The 26,020-nt window shown below is 36.2% G+C and overlaps 1 protein-coding gene across 1 annotated transcript; it reads right to left on the reverse strand.

Annotated features, from left to right (window-relative positions):
* Nucleotides 1-10,072: 10,072 nt before the first annotated feature.
* On the reverse strand, nt 10,073-15,394 carry LOC112057066 (brachyurin-like). Its single transcript, XM_052886253.1, has 5 exons — nt 15,082-15,394; nt 13,803-14,076; nt 12,660-12,758; nt 11,085-11,278; nt 10,073-10,193 (listed from the first exon to the last, which is right to left on the reverse strand). The coding sequence occupies exons 1-5, from the start codon at nt 15,298-15,300 to the stop codon at nt 10,089-10,091; spliced, it is 891 nt and encodes a 296-aa protein (XP_052742213.1). The 5' UTR covers nt 15,301-15,394; the 3' UTR covers nt 10,073-10,088.
* Between the last annotated feature and the right edge of the window lie 10,626 nt (nt 15,395-26,020).

Below are 26,020 nucleotides of genomic sequence, written 5' to 3' on the forward strand. Positions count from 1 at the left end.
GGAATTATAGATAGTTCAAGTGTTTATATAAACTATCTATAATTCCTGCGTTAATTGACATATTAAGAATGAAGACTCTATTATTGTAATGCTAACGTAGGAATTATAGACAGTTCAAGTGGGATAGATTCCCGCGGGATTTATGAAAAGATGAATTCCACGCGCACGAAGTCGCGGACGTCCTAGTCTGCAATTATTTAAAGATCATAGTCAAGGCTACACAGAAATTCTTTAATTCCTGCGTTAATTGAAATATTAAGAATGAAGACTCTGATTAAGAATGAAGATTGTTATACTCTTTAAACTCTACATATATAAACGTTTGAAAATTACACTAAATGCTTACTCGTAACATATGTGCACATTTCAGTACGCAACTAAGATGAGGTATACCTATCATCATCATCATCATCATTGTCAGCCGATGGACGTCCACTGCCGCACATAGGCCTCTTGCATGGACTTCCAAGCAAAACCCGAGACCGTTTTTATAGGAATACCCTTGTATGGTATACCTATACATATATATATTATATACAATATACATGTATATAAACATGTCCACTGTGCCGAAGCGTTGGAGCGAACGTTCCGTTTCATTCAAATAGGCACCGATAAAAGCGCAAAACTAAATCGAGCACTGAATGAACAAGAACAATGGGCCACGGCTTAAATTGTAGCATTATGAACAACGGCTGATGTGTCACGAAGAATGGACTCATTTGCCTCTAACAACGTTACCATGACCCTCATACCATCAGTTTTTGTTTGTTAATCTACAGAAAGGGCGTAACTCATTTTGTCAACTCGTAATTTAATTTCACTTCAACCCCTGCAACGCGACGTTTAAATTTGCCGCCGGACATGGCTCAAGTAATCTGCTTAATTTATTGACGTCGTATATGCAGATGACCACAGATGACAACTTTTGTTAGTTACTATTTTAAAACGTAATGTCTTACGGTATTTTGTTTTGGGGCAAGGCTGCTGATATACATTCTATATTTGTACTTCAAAAAAGAGCAATTCGAGCAATATATCAACTAAAATCACGCGAGTCCCTTCGTCAAAAGTTTAAAGAAATAGACATTTTAACAGTAGCCTGTCAGTATATATATAACAGTATAGTATATGTAAGACAAAATATTAATTTGTACAAACGAAAAGGAGATTTAAACCCACGTCTTACTAGACACGGGCATAAGTTAGTTATTTCTGCATATCGTCTCCAAAGAGTTAAAAAATCTTTTGTGGGTTTGGGTGTACTCTTCTATAACAAGATCCCCAAGACTGTGATGGACTTGCCAATGCACAACTTTAAGCAATGTGTTAAAAAACATTTACTTAGTCGAGGTTACTACACTATTGATGAGTTCCTTAACGACAAAGGTGCTTGGAGGCCATTGGATCAGCTTCCACCTTCACACAGGAAATAAAACTATAAGAAATTGTAATTTAATTGTTATCAAATGTAAATTGTAATACTGTATGACTTTTTCAAAAGAGCAACTGTTGAGTTTCTTGCCGGTATCTTCTCAGCAGAACCTGCCTTCCGAACCAGTGGTAGAATCTTTACAAATAGTCAACTGACGTGTCAAAAGTGCTTCTAAACTGAGCCTACTTGAAATAAATGAATATTGAATTTTGAAAACTGTACTCATAGAATCACATCACATCACATTTATATTTATTTATTTGGTCCACTGGTGATTGGTATAGTATTTACATAATTACAATTCAAAAAAATACAAATACAAGGCTCAGTACAATCAAATTAAAGTAGACACGGCATGCTTAATTCCGTTATATTAAAATCTGTTTAAAGATTACATAAAATCAGTTAACTTTAGATATTTTAGATAATGGCATTGAGACTATCCATCTGTATTAAGTAGCTACAAAAAAAAATCTCTGAAAAATTTGTGCTGCTGCAAAGTTAAAAAATGCATGTCATAAAAATACATAGCTGACACGTGTTGCATGAAGCCATCAATAAAACCAAATGTAAAATAAAAAATATTTAAAAATTTAAAAGGCAAATAAATAAATCCTATAGAAGCTCCAACTGACACAAGCATCGTATTTTTTACACGCGGTACTAAAAATATGGATCTAATAACTTAAGCAATCCCAACAAGGTGACGGGAAAACGTCGAGGAATGCTTAAAATGCAATTTTAGAAGAGCGTTTTTTTATTTATGACCCCCAAAAATGTAAAATGCAAACGTTTTATTGCTCGCCTTTATAAAACTACGAAGAACAAACAATGTTCCTTGTATCTCAATGTAGGGGGACGACGGACCGTATTTATTCGTTCGCCATGTATCAAAGGGGACCCTTAAAATATATTTCAAGATCCTTACCTTTACCTTAGTGAAGGACTGAGCATACGTTTCCCCTTGAAGCCATTTTAACCAATTCCGCAAAATTGCAAAACTACAAACATTATTTACCAAATATATTAAGTAAAGCCTTTGAACTGAGAGCCTGACAAAGCCATACCTCAGTTTTTTTTTAATAAATAAATATACTTACACAATACACACATCACTATGTAGCGCCAAAGTAAGCTTACAGCTTTTATTGTGGGTACTAAGACATTTTAAAATTAGATTTGATATAATCAAATCTAATGTTAAAATGATTTGATTATATCACACAGTAGGTAAATGACATTTGTCAATTGATTTGATGTTTACTTTAATAGGTTGATACAGACCAAACTAGTGAATAGGTGAGCAGGACACTAATAAACTTCTATAAAATGAAATGTCTCAATCATCGCAGACTCTCGTTCTATTCGATCATAACAACACAGCAGGAAACTTAATTTAAACAATAACAGAAAAAACTAATATTTAATATTAAAACGTCTTCCATAAATTAATATATCTGCCAGAAATAAATTTATTAATTACGTTAATTGCAAGTAGGTATACCATTTGCGTTTTTACGCTAGGACATTCTTTAAAGAATAGCCAATTTGTGACAATTAACCTGTAAGATAACTTTAATATTTAATTAATATAGACTTTAATTAAAGATTTTAAATTTTAGTTATTTGCTAAATTTTACTAAATTTTCCACAAATATTAAGTTTCTGTTCGTTCCCAGTAATTATATTTTATTAAATTCATTCAGTTCAAATAGAGTTATGTAAAAGTTTTTGTTTTTACGTTAAGCAGGAGTATTTAATTGTAGTTAGAGATTCAGCAACTGGTTCAGAAAATAGATGCTACTGATTCATTACAATAAAACCACATTTGGTACATTTAGTATATTGATATTGTGTTGTAAAATATTTAAAACATAAAATTAACTTCTTGGAATTTCACGTAACATACTACATGTATGTTACGTGAATTAATTACAATTTTTAATTTGTTGTAAAGTCATTTTACCTGATTTGTAATACCGGATGGTCACCCTCACTGTAACTAATACAGTAAATAAGGCCGTTTTAAAGACCCTTTCAAACGAAATGAAGATTCAAATCACTGATAAATTTGATTATTCCTCCCGACAAAGAGATTTCATTTTGATAAATCAACGCTTATTGTTATAAAGATTTATATATTTACGTCTCACCCTTTCTTTGTGTTCAAAAGAAACGTATATTTAATTGGATTATAGTAATTAATATGGGGAAATGTTTTTCCTTCTAATGTATAGAAGTAACTTTGCTTTGAGAGCCGTGATAACCCAGTGGATATGAACTCTGCCTCCGATTCCGGAGGGCGTGACAAACGGTGAAGGAAATATATCGTGAGGAAACCTGCATACCTAAGAATTTTCATAATTCTCTGCGTGTGTGAAGTCTGCCAATCCGCGTTGGGCCAGCGTGGTGGACTATTGGCCTAATCCCTCTCATTCTGAGAGTAGACTCGAGCTCAGCAGTGAGCCGAATATGGGTTAATAATGATGAACTCTGCTTCATTGTTCTCGTTAGATCGTTTGGCTACGGCTCATAAAAAAAATGAAATCCAGGGTTCGAATCCCAGGTCAGGCCAAAAAAATGTTAATTTCAACAGGAAATTGGTCTCCGTGGCTTAATTTGGAGGATATTACTAACGAAATAGATACAAGCAAATGAATGCTAAAGTTTGTTTAACTACTTATCTGCCTTCCGAATCGGTGGTAAAGTCTTTACGAACAGTCAAACTTCGCGTTTCAAAAGTTTCTACTAAACCTACTATAATGAATTTAAATTTTGATTTTTTAAATGGACTTTTAAAGTTACTCAGAAGTTTCTTCTGTAGCACACGCGTAGCAACGATCTACGAGTACGCGTATATTTTTTTTTTTTTTTATTCTTTACAAGTTAGCCCTTGACTACAATCTCACCTGATGGTAAGTGATGATGCAGTCTAAGATGGAAGCGGGCTAAATTGTTAGGAGGAGGATGAAAATCCACACCCCTTTCGGTTTCTACACGGCATCGTACCGGAACGCTAAATCGCTTGGCGGTACGTCTTTGCCGGTAGGGTGGTAACTAGCCACGGCCGATGCCTCCCACCAGCCAGACCTGGACAAATTAAGAAAATCTCAATCTGCCCAGCCGGGGATCGAACCCAGGACCTCCGTTTTGTAAATCCACCGCGCATACCACTGCGCCACGGAGGCCGTCAAATTATTACATAATGCAAGATGTACAAGATGTAATTGTTATACAATTGGTATTGTATAACAATTACGTCTTGTACATTTACCTACATTTTTTAATTCAAATGTACATATAAATACATAACTCTTACATACATACATTCAAGAAAACTAAATAAACAAACAGAAAAATAAAAAACATGTAAATTTTGAAACCCCAAATTAAATTGTTGAAATACCTCTCACCAGAAACCACGTACTTCAATACCCTTTTAATATACATCTGTCTACTTTATAACGAATTCATTAAAACAAAATGGGGTATCCCTATACAAAGGCAGGTACATATTTGACGGGTAATTCGCCTCCTTTATGTAAGGTGATGGCAACATTATTCTCGCGGCGCGAAGCTAAGTGGTGAAAAATGTGAAATATTTAAGATGCAAGATTTTATAATAAGGATCGCCGAGATTACACCTTGATGTCATCTATTTTTAATACGGCGGCTGGAAGTGGGACATTTTTATTGCCCCTGAGCTCTGGATTAGTATTGTTCTGCGAATTTGATGCATAAACAATGAGCCCGATTATTCAACGCCCCGCGCAACTTGCTTACTTACATGAATCTGATATGATGTATGATTCTCTTTTAATATTGACGGCCGCGTGGCGCAGTGGGTAGTGACCCTGCTTTCTGCAACCACGGCCGTGGGTTCGATTCCCACAACTGGAAAATATTTGTGTGATGAGCATGAGTTTTTTCCAGTATCTGTGTGTATTTATACATTATATAAGTATTTATATAATGTATATAAATGTATATGAATATTATAATATCAACTATCTTAGTACCCATAACACAAGCTACTCTGTATGCTTACTTTGGGGCTAGATAGTGATGTGTATTGTTTAAGTATATTTATTTATTTAATATGTGTGTTACGTTGAAACATTTTTATTTTAGTTGTGTTTTGGTTTTGATTTAACTAATCAAAACTAAAATATAAATGTAACTATGGAGGTAATCTATGTTTATATACAAGATACATTGACATACAATTGATTTGTCAGAAATGTGGTCTCAAAAAGATTTTTTTTTAAATTCTTTACAAGTTAGCCCTTGACTGCAATCTCACCTGGTGGTAAGTGATGATGCAGTCTAAGATGGAAGCGGGCTAACTTGTTAGGAGGAGCATGAAAATCCACACACCTTTCGGTCTCTACACGATATCGTTTCGGAACACTAAATCGCTTGGCGGTAAGTCTTTGCCGGTAGGGCGGTAACTAGCCACGGCCGAAGCCGACCAGCCAGACCAGGCCCAATTAAAAAAATGTCAATCAGTCCAGCCGGGGACCCAGGACATCCGTTTTGTAAATCCACTGCGCATACTGCGCCACGAAGGCCGTCAAAGATAAAAAAATATATTTATAGTCATACATTTTGTATTATACAATTGCTAATATGTTTTGGTAATCACCCAAAAGAAGAGAATTTTCTTCTTTTGTTTAATAAATGTTTTATTTGTTTCAACGTTTTTACTTTTTTTTAAGAGTTTCTAAATTTATTTCACTTGGCAATTTATTGTTTTCATATTTATGTATATTATACTCGTATAGACATAGAAATAATTATATATTGTGATAAATTGGACTTAAAAATCCAGATTATTGTTACTGTTTCTTACAAAAGCGTAACAATGGTGTATTTTCAATAAAAAAAAAAACAATTTACAAATAATGTTGGTTCTGATCAACCATATTGCAAATATTGCTTTTCCAAGCCGCACTCGTGCCGTCGATATCAATTTATTCGCACAGTTTGAGTGCATTAAAGTTTTACCGAGTGCGATCATTACGCGCGAATCAAAGTGCGTCACGAGTGACATTCCGTATCGAACGCGAACACAAAAGCGCGAATATGAACATGTGCAAAAAATATCTCGCGTATGCATTTGGGAATTTCGCGTGACAAAGAATTTAATACGAGGGGTGTCTAATATTAAACCTCGGGGACCCATCACTTTTAATATCTGGCCGCCGTCCTGGAGGGCTTCTAAATTATTTACCAAATGGAAAGGTAATGGTCGCGGAAGAGTGCGAATGAAGGTATGCAAATTTTATAAACATGTATTGTCGGCCATAAAACCTGACGGGCCCACTCCGGCCATGAAGGATGTGACAAGTCGAAAATAAATGTCGTCGTTTATGAATTACTGGATTTTTCAGTTGATGTCGCCGTGTGAGAATGGGGTTTTATAAATTAAAAATAAAACGTTAGAATCTATGTTCTTGAATTTTCGTCGTCGTCGTCATCAACCCATAATAGGCTCACTGCTGAGCTCGAGTCTCCTCTCAGAATGAGAGGGGTAAGGCCAATAGTCCACCACGCTGGCCCAATGCGGATTGGCAGACTTCACACGCAGAGAATTAAGAAAATTCTCTGGCGTGCAGGTTTTCTCACGATGTTTTCCTTCACCGATTGAGATACGTGATATTTAATTTCTTAAAATGCACACAACTGAAAAGTTGGAGGTGCATGCCCCGGACCGGATTCGAACCCACACCCTCCAGAATCGGAGGCAGAGGTCATATCCACTGGTCTATCACGGCTCAATTTCGGCTTGAATTTTACTTTCATATTATTTTTAAATGTGTCAATACAGTGTTATTCAACAATAAAACATCATACAAGTTTTATAATAATAACTTTCCAAAGAAGAATAAGGAATAAGGAAAGGAAGAAAGGAAAAGGAGATTTTTTGTTTTACATTTGTAAACAGGTGAATAGTCAAGATTGTCTTTTTTAACCGACTTCAAAAATATGGAGGAGGTTCTCAATTGGACGGGTATGTTTTTTTTTTATGTTTGTTACCGCATAACTTCGTACGGGCAATTCCGTATTTGAATTTGAACAGAAAATTACTGAACTATTTTTTATGAAAATTAAATAGTGGGACACACTTAAAACAGAAATAAATAATTCTTTTTAACAAAAACATTGAACCGACTTCAATATTACAAAAATAAACTATAAAGCGAAAAATAACATCGTATGTGCTACCTTCTGATCACTTTGAAGGCGGTTAATAATGCCCATAGTAAGTATGCCTTATTAGAAGGCTCAAAGTCACTCAGCGGGCGATGAGCTATGCTTGGGGTTTCTCTGCGTGATCGAATCAGATATGAGGAGATCCGTAGACGAACCAAAGTCACTGACATAGCTCAGCGAGTCACGAAGCTGAAGTGGCAATGGGCAGGTTACATAATTCGAAAAGCTGATGGACGTTAGGGTCCCAAGGTGTTGAAATGGCGACCCCGCACCGGAAAGAATAGTGTTGGGCGATCCCCCACTAGGACCGAAGACATCAAGCGGGTTGCAGGGAGCCGCTGGATGCTGGCGGCTCGAGACCATTTTGTTTGGAAGTCCATGCAAGAGGCCTATGTCCTATGCTATTCAAATAGACTGATGATGATTATGAAGACTAAAAGACAGCAAATAAAGCTACAATCTCATTACCACACAATAACAATTATTATTACCATTACAACAACATCATAAATTCAATCAGAATTGGACACTCGGCACGAACGAGGCAATGCGGGATAAATGAAGAAAAATCGCTATTAACCCTACACGTGTCCGCGTTTAGGGTGAAGGGGTGAAGCGAGCGGAGTCACGGCACATAAACAGTCACGCTTGACGGACGGCTAATGACGACCCACAACCACGCCGAGCGGTGGGGCCGGCAAATTTATACGAGTATGTACAGTGGCGTGCACTAGGTTTTTAACTAGTGTATGCTCTATACGTACAAAATTTCACCTCCAATACGTACGTAATGAATGCTATCCTCTAGGGTATGCATTGCATTATGCATCTATGAAGTGCATTGAGCATGTACCTACAGTACCTTTAATAACAATCTGAAATACTGATCCAAACGACTGTTAATTTAACAGTAAAAAAGGAAAATTTTAGAACACAGAAATGTTTAAATATACAAACAGAAATATTTAAAACCGCGGTAAGAGCAATCTTAATATAGTTATCTCTATCAAAATCAATCTGGGAAATATTTATGACTAGCTCACGCCATGCGGTTTTACCTGCGTGGTTTCCGTTCCCGTAGGAAAACGGGGATAATATATAGCCTATAGCCTTCTTCGATAAATGGGCTAACTAACACTGAAAAATTTTTTTCAAATCGGACCAGTAGTTCCTGAGATTAGCGCGTTCAATCAAACAAACAAACTCTTCAGCTTTATATATTAGTATAGAGTATAGATAATTACTCGTCTTTATTTTGCAGGCTAACAGTTAGATAAAAAAGTATTGCACAGGATGCATGTATAAAAACAGGATGAAAAGCAAAGTAATAAACTAGTTACAATACGTGTTAAACGCTACATACATTACTTAAATACAATTAAACTGTAATGGAAACCAAAATGGTATAAAAATCATTTTAAAACCGATTGTTTACTGATCCTTATCAGAAATTATTGAACGAAAACCATTAAAAGAATACATTATTAGAAGTAGAATACTTCTTATTATTCGATTAATAAATAATACAACTTTTATTTTGGAGTAAACACAAATAAACGTTGCTATTATCGCAAGACTTTCCTAAACTTTATTCTCAAAGCTTACAAACAAAAGAATATCATGTCAAACTTTAAATCCTTTGATATAGTCCCCGGCTCCTTATTTTTCTTACATCTCATCTCGTGAGCGTAACCGGCTATCAAGACTTCGGTGTTCCTTTCCACTTTTTATAGATTATTCAAATAAAAAACTTAACTTCATTCTTACGTCAAATCATAAAACGAATTTTCATGAATATAGTATACGTCGTCTGGTATGACGTCGAGTTTTACAACGATAAAGAGAATTTGTTGCGATTCGTTCCCCCTAAGCTGCAGATTAAACTTTTGCTTGTAATCCAACAAGTATTTTGAAGATAATTAAGTACTTAATTCTTTATTTTTTTTTAAAGAAAACTTTTTGTGATTTTTTTTTCAAAATAAGTTGGTCCAGTTCAATAAAACCCCCTATATATGTTTTACAGTGTCAATCTAATATTCAGCCGAGAGCCGTGATAGCTATGACCTCGGCCTCCGATTCTGGAGGGTGTGGGTCCAAATCCGGTCCGGGGCATGCACCTCTAACTTTTCAGTATGTGCATTTTAAGAAATTAAATATCGCGTGTCTCAAACGGTGAAGGAAAAACATCCTGAGGAAACCTGCATACCAGAGAATTTTCTCAATTCTCTGCGTATGTGAAGTCTGCCAAACTGCATTGGGCTAGCGTTTTGGACTACTAGCGTAGTGGCCTAATCCCTCTCGCTCTTAGAGGAGACTAAAGCACAAGTGAGCCGAATATGGGTTGACAATGATGATGAATCAAATATTTGACTAAAAAGGTAAAAAAGAAACATTAATAAGAAAATATTTATTTATTTGAGTAATAATTAAGTTCCCTTTAAATGTTTTCCGTTATAAAGTCAATGTAGGATGTGACCCTGACGAAAACAGCCGGGAATCCGATTTCACAGCCTAAAGCAGATCCGAACGAGGTAATACCAATCTAAGAACATAAAATATACATAATTAATATAATTGAACTTTAGATACCAACACATAAGCCAATTCACAATAGAAACAGAAATATAAAAATAAAAACGATAATTAAAATAGGTGGCTGTATAGCCTAGAAGCTGAAAAAAGTAGAGATAAATAGACTATTTTTTATTAATGATGAATGATTTACTTGATCAAAGATATAAAATATAAAAGGTTAAAGGTCTGGACCCTTAAAATCTGGTATCTCGCAAAACTACCACGGTCCAAACTCTATAATACTTCCTTAACGAAGAATAAGTAGACGAACTTTTAGCTTTCAAATCAAATCATCACAGGCTCTCAATCAATCAATACATCAAAATATATAAATAAAATTGAAGTGTCTGTCTGTAATATCAAAGAACTCTGTTTTCTCAAGTGCTTATACTAAAACATAAAACACAATCAAGTTTTTTTTTATTTTTGTCTGCTTGTCCGGACTTGCCTCTAGAGAGGCTGGAGATTTTGAATAAAATTTTATAAACAAACAATACTTATTTTTAAAAAGTTATTAAATGATATACGTTTCCTACCTTCAGTTTTAATTTGTTTGTTGGTAAACAGTACACTACAGTACTATTGGCCTAACACCTCTCAATAAGAGGAGTCTTGAGCTCAGCAGTGAGCCGAATATGGGTTGGTAACGACCAAGCAATACAAATCGAGAAGGGCTATAGTACAGGTATAAATATTTTTTTTTTATTTTTATTTAATACTCTTTATTTGTACACCACAAAAAATAAAAGAAAACAAGCAAAACAGAAACATAAGAAAAAGTAGAATACAAAAGGCGGCCTTATCGCTTAGTAGCGATCCAGGCAACCATAAATAATAGGTAATGAAAGAATAAACCTACCAGAACAGTTTCACCATCCCTTTCTAAAGCAAGTGGACCACCAGAATCTCCACGGCACGTGCTTTGTCCACCTGTAGTCGATGTGCAGATGTTCGAAGGTTGAAGAATTAATGGGAAGGCCACTGAGCATCGTAAGTTTGAAATCACGTTCAAACGTACATGACTCAAGTATTGGTCAGCGGCTATACTGCCACCTGAAAACAGTATAAATAGATCAAAGGTAAATTACTTACACACACACACACACACACACACACACACACACACGCACACGTATGCACGCATGCACACAATTTTCTTCACTTACTTTGCATGTGAGAATTGTAAGAAAATTATGTATTATTTGATTTATGTTAAAATTATTGTTATTGTTTTAAAATTATAATAATACTAAAGTTAAGGAAGAGCGGGGACTTCTGATACAGGTCTAGTACTTAAAAGAAGGCCCCAGCCCAATAACAATAAATTTTCATTTTCATTTCATTTCATTTCAAAGGTTTTTTTTGCAATATAGGCTTGCGCTTGACCACAATTTAAGCCTAACGGAAAGAATTAACGCGGTCTAAGATGGAGCGCGCTTACCTAGAGGATGCCTATTCAATCTTGCTTTGAAGGTGTTTAAATTACAAGTATCAAGAAACACAAACGCCGGAAGGGCAATCTAAATTTTTTGCTATATGCAAATCGCTTCAAACGAGTATCGTAATCGTCTATGAACAAAAAGCATACAGCTGAGCACAACGTTCAGGTTAAAAACGAGCAATAATGGTTAGTAGAGCAGTTAGCGTTTCAATACACTGTGCGACGAAAAATATTTCAAACATATTCGTACGTACGAGTAAGCAAGTACTCGTAAGTACGAGTAAGGAATACTTCAAGTTTCTACGTCTTTGTTGCAGACTTATGTCGATCGATGGGCTTTTAATGCAATTTTAATTTGCTGTTGCTTGTTGTCCGATAATAATTGAATGATTAGAAGTATGACTGTTGCTATTTGTCCAATAACAATACATAAACGAGAACCCTAACTAACCTTCGCGCAGAGACTTCTTGGCATTAAGTTGTTATCGCTGCAAATAACCACTATAATTCTTTATTTGTTTATAATTAAATAAACTAACGATTAACAATCACACCGTTCTATATCGTTGTGTCTAGTAGTTCGATAGTCGGACTGCTACTCTCAACGAATTCTACTATGCACTAACAAAGCCCCCGCATTTTTACTCGCGTACTTCCCGTTCCCGTAAGAATACGAGGATAAAATGCAGCTTTATTACTCGCTGATAATGTAAGTTTACATAAGCTAACTTATCCTAATAACTATACGAATCATGCCCACGTGGAATGGTAGCAAGAATACTGGCTGCATTTCCGCGCTGGACAGCTAGGTTGATCCTTTGCGCAAAAAATGAGCCAGCCCTTCTGTCACCAGTCGAGGCAACTAGTTCAGTTAACATTGGTGAAAGAGTTTTTAAAATCAGTTTAATAGTTAAGGAGTGAATGCGTAACAAACGAACTCACATTCGCATTTCTAATATTACTTCGGTTATAGTTTAATATGTTCTCACTTACCATCTTTGGTTATTCCAAAGCCTGACGCAGTAGCTTCAGATCCGACAAAGTTGTCATTTAGTAGGTGTCCAGATGGCAAAGATATTTTGTTAATGGAGTCTGAAAATATATACAATATTATACATATTGTCTTTGATTATATAAAATTCAAAATTCATTTATTTCAAGTAGGCTCAGTTTACAAGCACTTTTGACACGTGAGTTTACTATTTGTAAAGATTCTACCACCGGTTCGGAAGGCAGGTTCTGCTGAGAAGATACCGGCAAGAAACTCAACAGTTGCTCTTTTAAAAAAGTCATACAGTATTATAATTTACAATTGATAACAATTAAATTACAATTTCTTATAGTTTTATAAGATAAGCAAATTGTTCCTAAATAGCCCGAAGATGTAGTGGTAAAAACAAAACAAAATAGTGGTGCTAGATCTGCAGTGATGTTAATTAACATTTTATTTATTTAAATTAAATATCGAATAGTCAAAAAATAGCCTACTGTCAATTTGTGTTTTCGAGATATCACATTTTTTTATTCTTTATAAGTTAGCCCTTGACTACAATCTTACCTGATGTTAAGTGATGATACAATCTAAGATGGAACCGGGCGAACTTGTTAGGAGGAGGATGAAAATCCACACCCCTTTCAGTTTCTACACAACATCTTAGCGGAACGTTAAATCGCTTGGCGGTACGTCTTACGTTACTGAAGTAAAGAAGCGATATATTTTAAAATTTAAACTATCGTGAGTGTTATTCATATTAATCGGGATCATGGATGGTTGCTGCCCACAGCGGGGAAACCGCTATTTCTTTCATTGTCACATACAACAAACTTGGAACAAGATAGCATTAGTTCGGTTTGCTTACAAGAAGACGAGTCTAATGAAGATGACATTAATGAACCGTCGGAGAGTGTAACGGAACCTTCACTCCCCACCACTCAACCCCTCTCCGCGCGCGCAATGCGTGCAGCAGCGCGTCGCGCAACCGCTTCGCAGTTTGGATCGTGCCGCGATGCAAGAACCGGCTCATGACTAAGGGCCCCGTATGGGTTCGAAACTAGTCGGGCATACTCCGACCTAATATCACGTGAGTTTTAGCCGTGTTTCATAATCAATTAATAAGAAGCGGTATAGTTACATACCTGAGAATGTTACTGGAGCAGGTAAATAGATAACAGCGATGTCATTACGAATCAATTGAGGAAACCAATGTGGATGCATCACAACATTCAAGGATTCAACCCTGGTGCCACCACTGAACAGCAGTACCGAGCCGAGGACAACGGTAAACCTCCAAGCCTGATTTGTACCGTCAGACCAACAGTGAGCTGCCGTGACAACTCGGTTGTTACTAATTAGGGAACCACCGCAGACACTTCTGCCCGTATGTCCGACAATATCACCAATCAAGCCAGCCTAAAATTTAATAAGTGCATTAATATCATAGATATAGAAACATTTCTAACCCATTCTTATTTGACCGTAATTATCGCTAGATAATTAAATTGCATATAAATTAAGAGTATGTTAATAGTAAAGCAATTTTGTAAAAGTAACAGTGTATCTGCGATCATTACTTTCGGAGCTACAGGGATTTAAAGGGTCAGATTTGCGGTGCCACCGCGGATCCCTGAAAAACGCCTCATACAAAATGGTTCGAATTAATGACGTCGTAGGTACATAATTCATTAGATTTGCATGGGCGTTCAAACAAAATTACCAATATCTTTGTTATTTCTGCGTTAATGTTTATAGTTCATTTATTGAAAAATGTCACATTTAATGTAAGGAAGCTAAAACTGTATGAATTTTCATCTAATTACGATAAAAGATTTTTAATAGATTTTGAAATTTTATAATCTTATTTATTTTGAAAATATCCAGACAATCTCTGCTTTTAGGTATGAAATAGTTAACATTTACCTTATCCACCCGAATATATCATAAAAATCAATATATTCAAACCTAGTCATCATCCCCATTTTTGAAACTTTCGTTTTAAATTTAGATTTTTTGTTTTTTTAATATTTGATTTTTTTTAATTATTAGTTATTTAATTTACTTACTTCATATTATGATGGTATACTTATTTTGCATTAAAGGAATAATTGTTAAAATAACTGTTAAATTTCAAACTAAAATTTTTTAAATAATTTGTATTTTTCTGAAGAGAAACTGATGTCTACATCTGTTGCCACTTGCCAGTTCTTCATGTTTCTCGTCAAAAGACTAATTATTATTATTATAATACTTAAAATCCAACTTCATTACTGAAATGAGTAAGCCTACTTATACATTGCGGATCAAGTAACGATCATTTAAAAATGGCACTAATAGCAGCTTTTCTTAATATATTTTTACGTTTAACCGAAATAAATAAAAATAAACTAATAAACGAACCCAAATATAATTCTACTCTACCTGATATTTAAATTGTCCATGAGTGGAAGGGGAACCTCCGACGATTCGTGACGACTGACTTTTTAAATATTCCTCTTCAGCTTTTTGGATTCTTTCACCTTCTGGGATCCCATATTTAGTTATATATCCATACGCCGTATTGAAATCAGACGTATCGAAGTTAAACGATTTGGCGGAGACACAAACCAACAGAGACACCAAAATCACAGCTGGCTTCATGATGATAGTATAGAGGATAACTGGGTTTGTCCATATAATTAATCATACCTTTTATACGCTTGATAATTTGCTCGAAATTAAAAAGATAACAAATTGATAGTATCTGTAAATATTTTGTTGATTAATTTAGATTGCTCTGTTGTGTAATTCTGATTATTAGGATTTAATACACACGCAACGGTTTTGGTCACACTTAACTGATAAAGTTAAAACTGAAATGTAACACATACTGATACTGATTGATCGAATAAAGTTAAAATGATTATTTAGTTTTGTTTACGTTGTAATAAATATAAAGTAAAAAAAATGTTTTTTTAACACGATCAATAGTGCAATGGTACGTAAAATGTTTAAGCAAGGCACTTTATCAATAGTATGATTATCTTGACAAAACCTATTGACTTTAGTTAAGATAAATATATCTCTTTTTTATATCATGGTAACATTACATATACCTGAGTAGGTATATAATAACTTAATATACAGGATGTGACTAAAACTAAAATAACGGTTCATTAACCGACTTCAAAAAGGAGGAGGTTCTCAATTCGGTCGGTATTTTTTTTTTATGTATGTACACCGATTACTCAAAGACGCCTGGACCGATTTGAAAAATTATTTTTTTGTTTGAAACGGTATAGTCCCCATTTAGTCCCATTGCCATCATGTGAAGATCTGATGATGGGATCCTGGAGAAATCGAGGGGTACTTTCTAAAATGGGTGTCTAGTGTGTTCGTAAACTTTTACATTAAGTACTTTTAAGCACTACAATTTCATAAAGGTTTAAAATCGATCTGATGATGGAGCCATAAAACAGAGGGAACTCCTCGGCGTTTTACAACAGTTACCTTGTGTTTGGGCTTGATTAATTCGTATTGCTGAGAACTTTCTACCTACATGAGTTGTGTCTGTTATTAGGGGTCTGATGATGAAGACCAAGGTCAATTAAGGGAACCCCTTAACGGTTTGCGGTAGCTACCTTGTGCTTGGGCTTGATTAATTTGTATTGCTGAGAATTTTGTACCAAGATGGGTTGTGACTGTCATTAGGGGTCTGATGTATTCGTTTGAGATGAAATTTTACACTAAAAATGGAAAAATAATAAAAAATTTAATAAAAAAATACAACCGACTTCAAAACCTAAAAACGTACCCACTAAACTAAAAAGCGAAAAATAACATCATAATATGTTCTACCTGCTGATCAGTATGAAGGCGGTGCTTCTTAGGTTTTGAAGTCGGTTGTATTTTTTTATTAAAATTTTTATATACATACCTGTTATCGCCGCGTTGCAACGACTTGCGTTACGGACGGCTTCAGTGTGCTCGTGGCGTTCGAGCCGTTTCTTTAGGGGTTACTAGGGATAGGCGGGGAAAGTGACTTGAGCGGAAAAGGGGAGTGTTTGTTAACAATCAAAGGATCCTTTAACCCTACACACAACATTCACAAGTGCGTGACTTCACTTTGCCATTCTATGGTCTTATTATGTTTACAGTTTTATTTGTTAATTAAGTTGTTATGTTGTGAATCATAACCTTTGTTCGACATTAGTTTTCTTATTTTTGTAATCACTTTTGAGTCTGTTAAAATACCTTTGTGTTTTTGTCGGTATATAACAAGAATAACCAAAAAAAGATCCTGTAAATTATTATATGTATAAGTAAATTCTTATTACACGATTTTTATTTTATCGAACGATAATCGCATACGTGTATTATTTGAAATAGCTTCTGATGTGATTAGGTACACGATTGCTAATGTTTGTATTAAAAATTATTAAACTGCATTTATCAATTATCGCTGTTTGCGTGATAGATGATTTTTTGGCATATTGTAAGAAAATACCGAACAATACAAACCTATTATCTATACTAATATTATAAAATTTGTTCGGTTGAACGCGCTAATCTCAGGAGCTACTAATCCAATTTAAAAAATTCTTTCAGTGTTAGATAGCCCATTTATCGAGGAAGGCTGTAGGCTATATATTATCAAAGGCACCCACGGGGGTGAAACCGCGCGGCGTCGCCTAGTTTTGAATAACTCTCTGGTTTAGCTGAGCGAGAAAAGAGCGTAAATACTGCCTTGCGTTTTAAACAAATCATACTAAATGTATACTAATATTGTAAAGAGGTAAAGTTAGCTGTGTTGTAGGGGGTAATCTCTGGATCTACTGATCCGATTTTGAAAATGCTTTTACCACTAGAAAGTCACGTATTTTTTGTCATAAGTGTATATATTTTATCTCCGGTTATTTTTCTTCCGGTTTACATTGGTATTATTATTCTCACGGGAACGAGAACTAAGCGGATGTACTAAGTTCACAGGTGAATGATTTATTTGTGTGTTGATAAGTACTTGTTATTCCGGAAAAATCCATCGTTCCATCCATTCATGGGGATGGTAAAAAACAAAAGTTGCGGACGTCCATGACAGTTTTTTAAATTGTATATAAATTAAGAGTATGCTAATAGTAAATTTTGTAAAAGTAACAGGGTATCTGGGACTTTCGGAGCTACAGGGATTTAAAGAGTCAGATTTGTCGTCGGTCAAAGTCAGAGTCGGATCCCTGAAAAACGCCCCATACAAAATGGTACGAACTTATGACATCGTAGGCAATTAATAATCGTTAGGTTTGTATGGGCGTTTTAACAAAATTACTAATATCTTTGTTATTTCTGCGTTCAAATATTAAAAAACGTCACATTTAATGTAAGGAAGCTAAAACTGTATGAATTTTCATCTAATTGCGATAAAATATTTTTAATAGATTTTGAAATTTTATAATCTTATTAATTATGCAAATATCCGGTCGATCTTTGCTTTTTATGTATAAATTAGTTAACATTGACCCTATTTACCCGAATGTATCATAAAAATCAATATATTCAAACCTAGTCATCATCCCCATTGAACATATGCATAGCTACACAAATACAAGAGGAATCGCTCAGAAAATTAACACCCGTTATATCTCAACTCTTTTGCCGTGACGTCATACGTTGTTTGTTTCTGACTTGGCATATTTTTAACACGCATAGATTAGTTTTACTTGTAACTATGTATGTAAGAAAACCATGGAATCTTATTTTGACCCACTTCCCGGTCTTCTATTAGGTTTAGCACACGCTCTGAGTTCTGATGACAATACATGACTAGCTAAGAAACGTCATTACAAATCCAATATGACGGCCTCCCCGAGGTGGCGGACTGGCTGTTTCCAATCCACCCCCATGATATGGATATCAAATGATAGGGTTTGCTGTCAGAAATACGAATAAATATTCATATGACTGAAATCCAATAAAGCGAACGAATATAATTTAAGAAATTAAACATCTATCATGGGGGTGCATTTCAAATAGCCTGTCCACCATCTTGGACGTAAATAACTGTGTGTGAAGTCTGCCTATCCGCATTGGGCCAGCGTGGTGGATTATTGGCTTAACCTCTCTTAATCTGAGAGGGGACTTGTGCTCAACAGTGAGCTAATGATTAAACATTTTTTTTTTGCATTTTTTTTTTATTTTTATTCTTTACGAGTTAGCCCTTGACTACAATCTCACCTGATGGTAAGTGATGATGAAGTCTAAGATGGAAGCGGACTAACTTGTAAGGAGGAGGATGAAAATCCGCACCCCTTTCGGTTTCTACACGGCATCGTACCGGAACGCTAAATCGCTTGGCGGTACGTCTTTGCCGGTGTGTGCGCTTTTCGCATGTATGGAGTAGCTAAATTCGGATCACTTTTTGCGATGATTTTGTATTCACGTAACATATCTAACAGTATAAAATCTTTGCTGATAATGATGAAAATGCACCAACATTCTGTTGAATCTCGTACAAGTTGCATGAACAGGGAGAATCCAATAAAAACAAGTAGCGGATCGGTGCGAGTAATTCGATTATCGTACATTGTACATCTTGTATAGAGTTCGTTAATCAGTGAGGGGTTGGATTTTATTTATTTCAATGCGTTGATTCACGCTTAGAAGCGTACAATACAATATTTGAGAAGAACCTACTGAAATCAATAGAACTGTCCCTAAAATATATAATTAAATTATCTGTAAAATATACCTACAACAAAAGCATCATCAAAATAGGATGAAAAGAATTTTGAGAAAACAGTTGATATACAAGCAAATATTACATACATGCATAGAAACACCACTGTACAAGTTATTGGTCTCCCCAACGTAGTAGTAAAAGTTACATCTCGTGAAGAGAAAAAGACTTTTTGTCAACCACTAGCGACAGAGTTCCTAAACCTCCATCTCTTTTAACGCAACGAAAGAAAGAAAATCGGTCAGCATTTATCTTTCTGTGAGACGTGGTTCATATCTTAGGTCTAAAAGCAGGTTACAAACGCCAGTAGAGTGTCTCATTTACTACCCTTCATGAGTGAACGCGTGTTAAGTCTCTTAATTTCAAAATTTTACTAGTAACCCTCTTAATCGCAACAGCACTTGGCGGCAAAAATAATCTAAAGAAAGTACTTCCCGGACGACTTATCTTATACTTATCATTTAGTTATCTTCTTTATCTAGGAGTGACTGTGCAGATCTAAGTCAGTCAGTCATGATTAAAACTATTTCATTGTCTCTAACAAGAATTGACCTTTTCCCAATGCTGGTTACCGGCAGGCTGGTTATCTTCACTGGGATATATTTTACTACATTTGATTAAATGCAGCTTCGCATTTCCATTAGACTTTCAATTGTATGTTACCAGAGGATTTTGAGTTACTATGGCCATATAGCTTTGCCTTCCCGATAACCTGGATAAAGTAATAGTGGTGGGTAAGGTGGAGGGGAAACGACCACGCGATCACCTACCCGCTGATCTGACCAGGTTAAGTCACTCACTGGACTCCCTGTAACAACAGCCATTAGAAAAGTTGAGAACCGTCTGCGTGGAGGGGAATTGTTAACAACGCATCGAAGGAACTGCAGTGTGGACACGACCTTCAGCAGACCAGAGAAGAATGCGATCAAGAAGAGATAAAATGCATCATCATCATCATTGACAACTCGCATTCGGCTCACTGTTGATCACGAGTTTCTTTTCAGAAAGGGGTTAGTCCACCACTCTAGCTAGTACATACATAGACTGCCAAAATCACTACCCATCCTTTTGGCTTCGCCGTAATCGGGTAAAAATGAATTTTAATAGTTAGAAATAGTTAATAAACCTTACGTATCACTATAAACGTATCACTAGCACAATCTTGCTCTTTAGAGTAAGTATTATAATCATCATTGTTGTTTAAAAAAGCGCAGCTAATCTCGTAGGTATTATTTTTAATGTTCATATAAAAACATCAATCAGCTTAATGTCACTCAGGATTTAAATGCACAAAAGGCATCCTATATCAACGCACACTGTACGAACATATCAGATTTCACAGATGAAAATTATTCATAACGTCTTTATAAGTCTACTACTTCATTATTATCCCAAAAAAACTAATTAAGGGGACATATTTATATTGAACTGCCGCATTCATTCAGTGGATACCCGCGTATGCGGTTTCCGATCACGGATCCAAAGTACGAATCCTGGGACGGGTTTTGAGATATCAAGTTTTCCATTCTTCTAAGATATTTCCAGTCAACTTCTACGGCTTACCCCCTCTCCTATTATGAAACTTAGATGAACCGTCAGGAATAAGTCGGGACGATGGCAAGAAACCTGATGGATTGACGCTGGTTCCCTGGGAAATGGGGCGAGCCATAATGTGGGGCGCTACATGCGTTGACACATTAGCACCGTGTCATATCAGGGAGACAGAATCAAGACAGGGAGCCGCAGCAGAAAAAGCTGAAACCGGGTAAGTGGCACAAGTATACCTCTCTGGCTGAGTGTTACATATTTGTATTTTTAGAGACCCTTGGGCCATGAAGTCGCAGTGCCAAAAAAATCACCGAATCATTTCACCGCGGCTAGTTGCCTCGACTGGTGACAGAAGGGCTGGCTCATTTTTTGCCCAAAGGATCAGCCTGGCTGTCCAGCGCGGAAATGCAGCCAGTATTCTTACCACCATTCCACGTGGGCATGATTTGTATAGTTATTAGGATGAGTTAGCTTAAGTTCCTTATTGTATTACTAGCTGACGCCGCGCGGTTTCACCCGCGCGGTTCCCGTTCCCGTAGGAATACAGGGATAATATATAGCCTATAGCCTTCCTCGATAAATAGGCTATCTAACACTGAAAGAATTTTTCAAATCGGACCAGTAGTTCTAGAGATGATCGCGTTCAATCAAACAAACAAACTAGTAAAAACATATTAGTATAGATTTCTTATTAGAAAAAAAGCTTAGGCCAAAATGTGAATACGCGAAATGCAATGTAAGTGATGTATTACAAATTCTCTCTTTCTCATACACACTACACTAACAGTTGAATAGTGCCTAATAGTGCATACACAGCGGTCGGATTATGGCTACAGCACAACAAAGCCGATGCAATATTATATCCACTCGGATTGTGGCCACCAGGCCACACATAATCAAACAGCATACGCAGTGGCGCGCATAAGGTTTTCAACTAGGGCAGGCAATACACGTACAAATTGTACAAAATAGAAATTTATTCTTCAATATAGTAGTTAGTAGTGAGTATTCAGGGTATATAGCAGGGGCGATGGTTGATGGATGATGGATTCACGAGTTTTGCGGACGCAAATAATTTAACATACCTACTCAGCCAAGAACATATTCAGACTAAAAACCATATGAAAGGGTTACCTACAAGAAATCAGTCTTCGTTACTAGTAGCATTTTTTGTTTATATGAAGTAGGCGTTTATACACTTATATAATATGAGATGGATTTAAGAGCGCGCAACGCGTCGGTACGGTGAGGATAAAATTCGAAGCGCGAACGAGACGCTGAATTATGACTTTCACGTGAGTGAAAAGCACGGAGCGATTGACGACCGACGCAAATTTTATGACGTGAGCGACAAAACCATTTTTACCTAATTGCAAGTAAATTAAACAACATAACGAAAAACAAAATGGCCATGTTCAAGATATATACCTAATTTTCTATACAAAACAAAAATTTAAGAAAATAAGCTTGCTTTTCCTGAGATTGAAAGCAAAATGTGAGCAAAACATGTATTTTTCAAAAAAATAAACTATTGAGAAAAGTTTTACAAATTGTGTATTTTGTATAGTCATAACGAAGATAACACTTTGAAATATCATTTACCTAAATATCAGGCTCCTAACTTTTCCAGAATCTGAGATCCAGAACCATTAATTGTAACCACCACATTACATATTGCACACTCTTAACAGTCCGTTTCAAAGATATTTCACATTTGTCTGTTCGGAAGCGGAATGTCATCAATGGACGTTCTTGGTCACCAATTGTAGCATTATTGGTCAATATGACTCGCAACACGATATAATTGTGTTAGACGCAGGCACGCAGTATGCACGGGATGCGTTTCAGACAGGTGTTTGGTTACGATTGTGGTTGTTGAGCGATGTTCCCGCTCACCGCAGATGCCACGGCGGCGTCCTCTGTGACGTAATACCATGCGACAAGACGACGACACGATGATGGTCTGAGAGCTACTAGGCTATTCTGTAACGATATTTTTATAACTCGCAATTACGAGTTTCGAATTCACTTCTATCTCTGTCTCTGTTTAACACGATACTATCGAATGAGAAATATAGCAGTGAATTCGAAACTCGCACTTGCGAGATATAGAAAACATCGTTATAGAATAGCCGTGCTGGTCGACATTTTAGTAGGTACTTGAGGCAAGCAGAAAGCTTGTCTTATGCTTTCCTACAATACCTTTTAACAAAGAACTGACTGCCTCAAGGACATTTTTGCAAAAATCCCTCACCCTTAAATACCTTCCCAAAATATTAACAGCTCGTCAATATTTTTATTATCATCTACAACTACATATAGTTTTATTATCAGATTAATTGAATGACCCACTACCAGACCAGCAGCGTTATTATGTATCTCGGTGTACCATTAAAATAATTATTCACTACATCGTTTTTCATCGTATTTTCGGTTTAGCAATCATCTAACATTATGTTTTCAACGAAATGACATAATTATCGCCATTTTACGTAAAGTAAAATTAGTATAGTCGTAGTAGTAGCCGATAGTAACGTTATTTCAACGAAAAACTAACTAGTATTTACGTAATTCCGTTGAAATAATCATGTTAGATTTTAGTAGAAACAAAAAAATATTATGAATTGATGTAAAATAGTGCAGTTAAGGTTATTTCGGTGAATTATATATTTTAGATGATAACTGAAACGAATACGATGAAAACGATGTAGTGACTCATAAATTGAATGGTACACCGAGATACATAATAGGCCCGCTAGTCTACCTAGTCTTTTAATATGTATATTACTGGGATTTGAAACTTAGACGTACCACGCTACTCTAATAGTTTTGTATTTAATAGCTCAACGGTAAAGGGAACTTAATACTGAGAAGTATGCTGGACTATAGTCGTTCCCACTAGTAGTCGTAACATTAATGGTATTTTTTATCGAAAAACTTATCTTAATAAAATGAACATAATATTGTTAGCTTTATGTCATCATCATCATCATCACCATGTCGGCCGATGGACGTCCACTGCAAGACTTCCTTTGTTAGGGACTTCCAAACATCACGATCCTGAGCCGCCTTATCTATAATAATACCTGCGACTCGCTTGAAGTCATCTGTCCACCAGCTGGGCGGGGGGGGTCGATCAACACTGCGCTTGAAGAGCCGATGGCCGTTGCCGCCGATGGGTATCAAGATGCTGGAATAGCGGCCCCGCACAATAAAGCGCTGTGTTGGTCGACCCCGCACCAGATTATGTTATTATATGTATATGTAATTGCATGAAAATCCGTTCAGTAGCATCTTGTGTCTATGAGGCACTTTACCTTTGGATGCAGACATAAAATAAAGTTTAAACTGGTATACAGGTCGAACGTTGAGATCGCTTCTCGTTGCCCGCTATTGTAAAGCTAAAACCGATATTCGCTGGACGCGGCATCTGAATCAATGCCATTAGGCGATTCACTCGACATTTGTACCGGTACCGCTTCTATTCGATGACGGTAATTAACGCTTTTACAGTTTACTGTATCCTATGAACTAATTTGTAAGATAATATATCTGACTGCTACATGAACAAAGCTTATTCTTTGCAAGAGAGCTAGCATAACATTCCATGGATTCACCGTGCACATGCCGGATCCATCGCGTGTTAGAAAGAAAAATCTCAGAGGATAGCCCGGGGCTTATTACACTAGTATAGAAGGCTGGCTGCAACAGAAGAAAAATAGAAGGTAAAAAAGATACGTATAATATACTACTAACTAATGCTAGTAACTCGTCAACAAGAAGATCAGCCCCTGTAGTCAAGTGGCACGTGAATTCTCTTTCTACGATCGCAAACGCTTCGAAAAGTAGAAAAATATAATTATGAGAAATATAATCGTAGAAAAAGAATCGACGTACCCCTTGACTACAGGGGCAGATGAGTCATCGTCATCCCCCCAAATGCATATTTTCGGATTTTCTCTAAGTTTGTCATCTTTATAATCTTGGCGACCTCTCTGGCTCGATTTCAGGTCGGTTCATTTTAGGACTTTAGGATTATATAATTTCTAAACTGGCTCATGTCTGATATGGTGGTAGGCCTCAACCGTGACACGACCGTGACTAGTTACCACCCTACCGGCAAAGACGTACCGCCAAACGATATACCGTTCGCGTAGGAACTGTTAGTGGTACCTATGGGTAGCATAAACTTATACCTCTTCCAAGTTAGCCCGCTTCCATCTTACACTGCATCGTCGCTTATCATCAGGGTGAAATAGCAGTTAACGGCTAACTTTACATTCAATTTGCAACGACTTGAGGTACGGACGGGTTCAGTGTGCTCGTGGCATTCGAGCCGTTCACATCTCTTGTTGTGTGATTCTTTATGGGTTACTTGGGATAGGCGGAGAGAGTGACTTGAGTGGAAAAGGGGAGTGTTAGATATCTGTCACAGGCGCCTTTAACCCTACACACTACGTTCACATACATACATTCTAGGGTCTTATTTTGGGTTACAGTTTGATTTGTTAATTAAGTTGTCCTGACAAATGTTGTTAAACCTTTGTTCGACATAAGTTTTCTTATTTTTGCTTCTGAGTCTGCTAAAAATAAAATAATACTTAATAAAAATAAATATATATATAGTTATAGCAAAAGTCAGCAATGCCTAGATTTTCAGATATTTTATCAATGCTAAAAGTTTGTCAGCCCTACTACTAGCCCTTTAGGCAAATTTACCGTATTTGCCTATGCTAGGAGCAGCTATGATGGATTCCGTTAGATCATCGTGTTATGTGACTTTATACTTGAACGATTAAGGATATATTATGAACCTTTGTCATAACAATAGGCTTATACTCCACATATAAGTACTAAAATATTATAATATATTTAAAACAAGACCCATAGGAGGCAGTTTAACCGTGCCCTAAATATTTTACGTCACTTTCCATTTACCGGTCCAATTCCGAATAACCTGACGGTGAGTAAGCCGGCCAAACGGTGCGGATAAATATGCGTAGGTAAGTACCCACGGCAAAGGCTCATTTTGCAAAAAATATATTGTATAGATTCTCATCGGGCACAAAAGGGTCCTAGTAGGTACAATGGTAAAATGAAAAT

This window comes from Bicyclus anynana, chromosome 16 (assembly GCF_947172395.1).
Source record: "Bicyclus anynana chromosome 16, ilBicAnyn1.1, whole genome shotgun sequence".
Taxonomy (NCBI): Eukaryota; Metazoa; Arthropoda; class Insecta; order Lepidoptera; family Nymphalidae; genus Bicyclus; species Bicyclus anynana.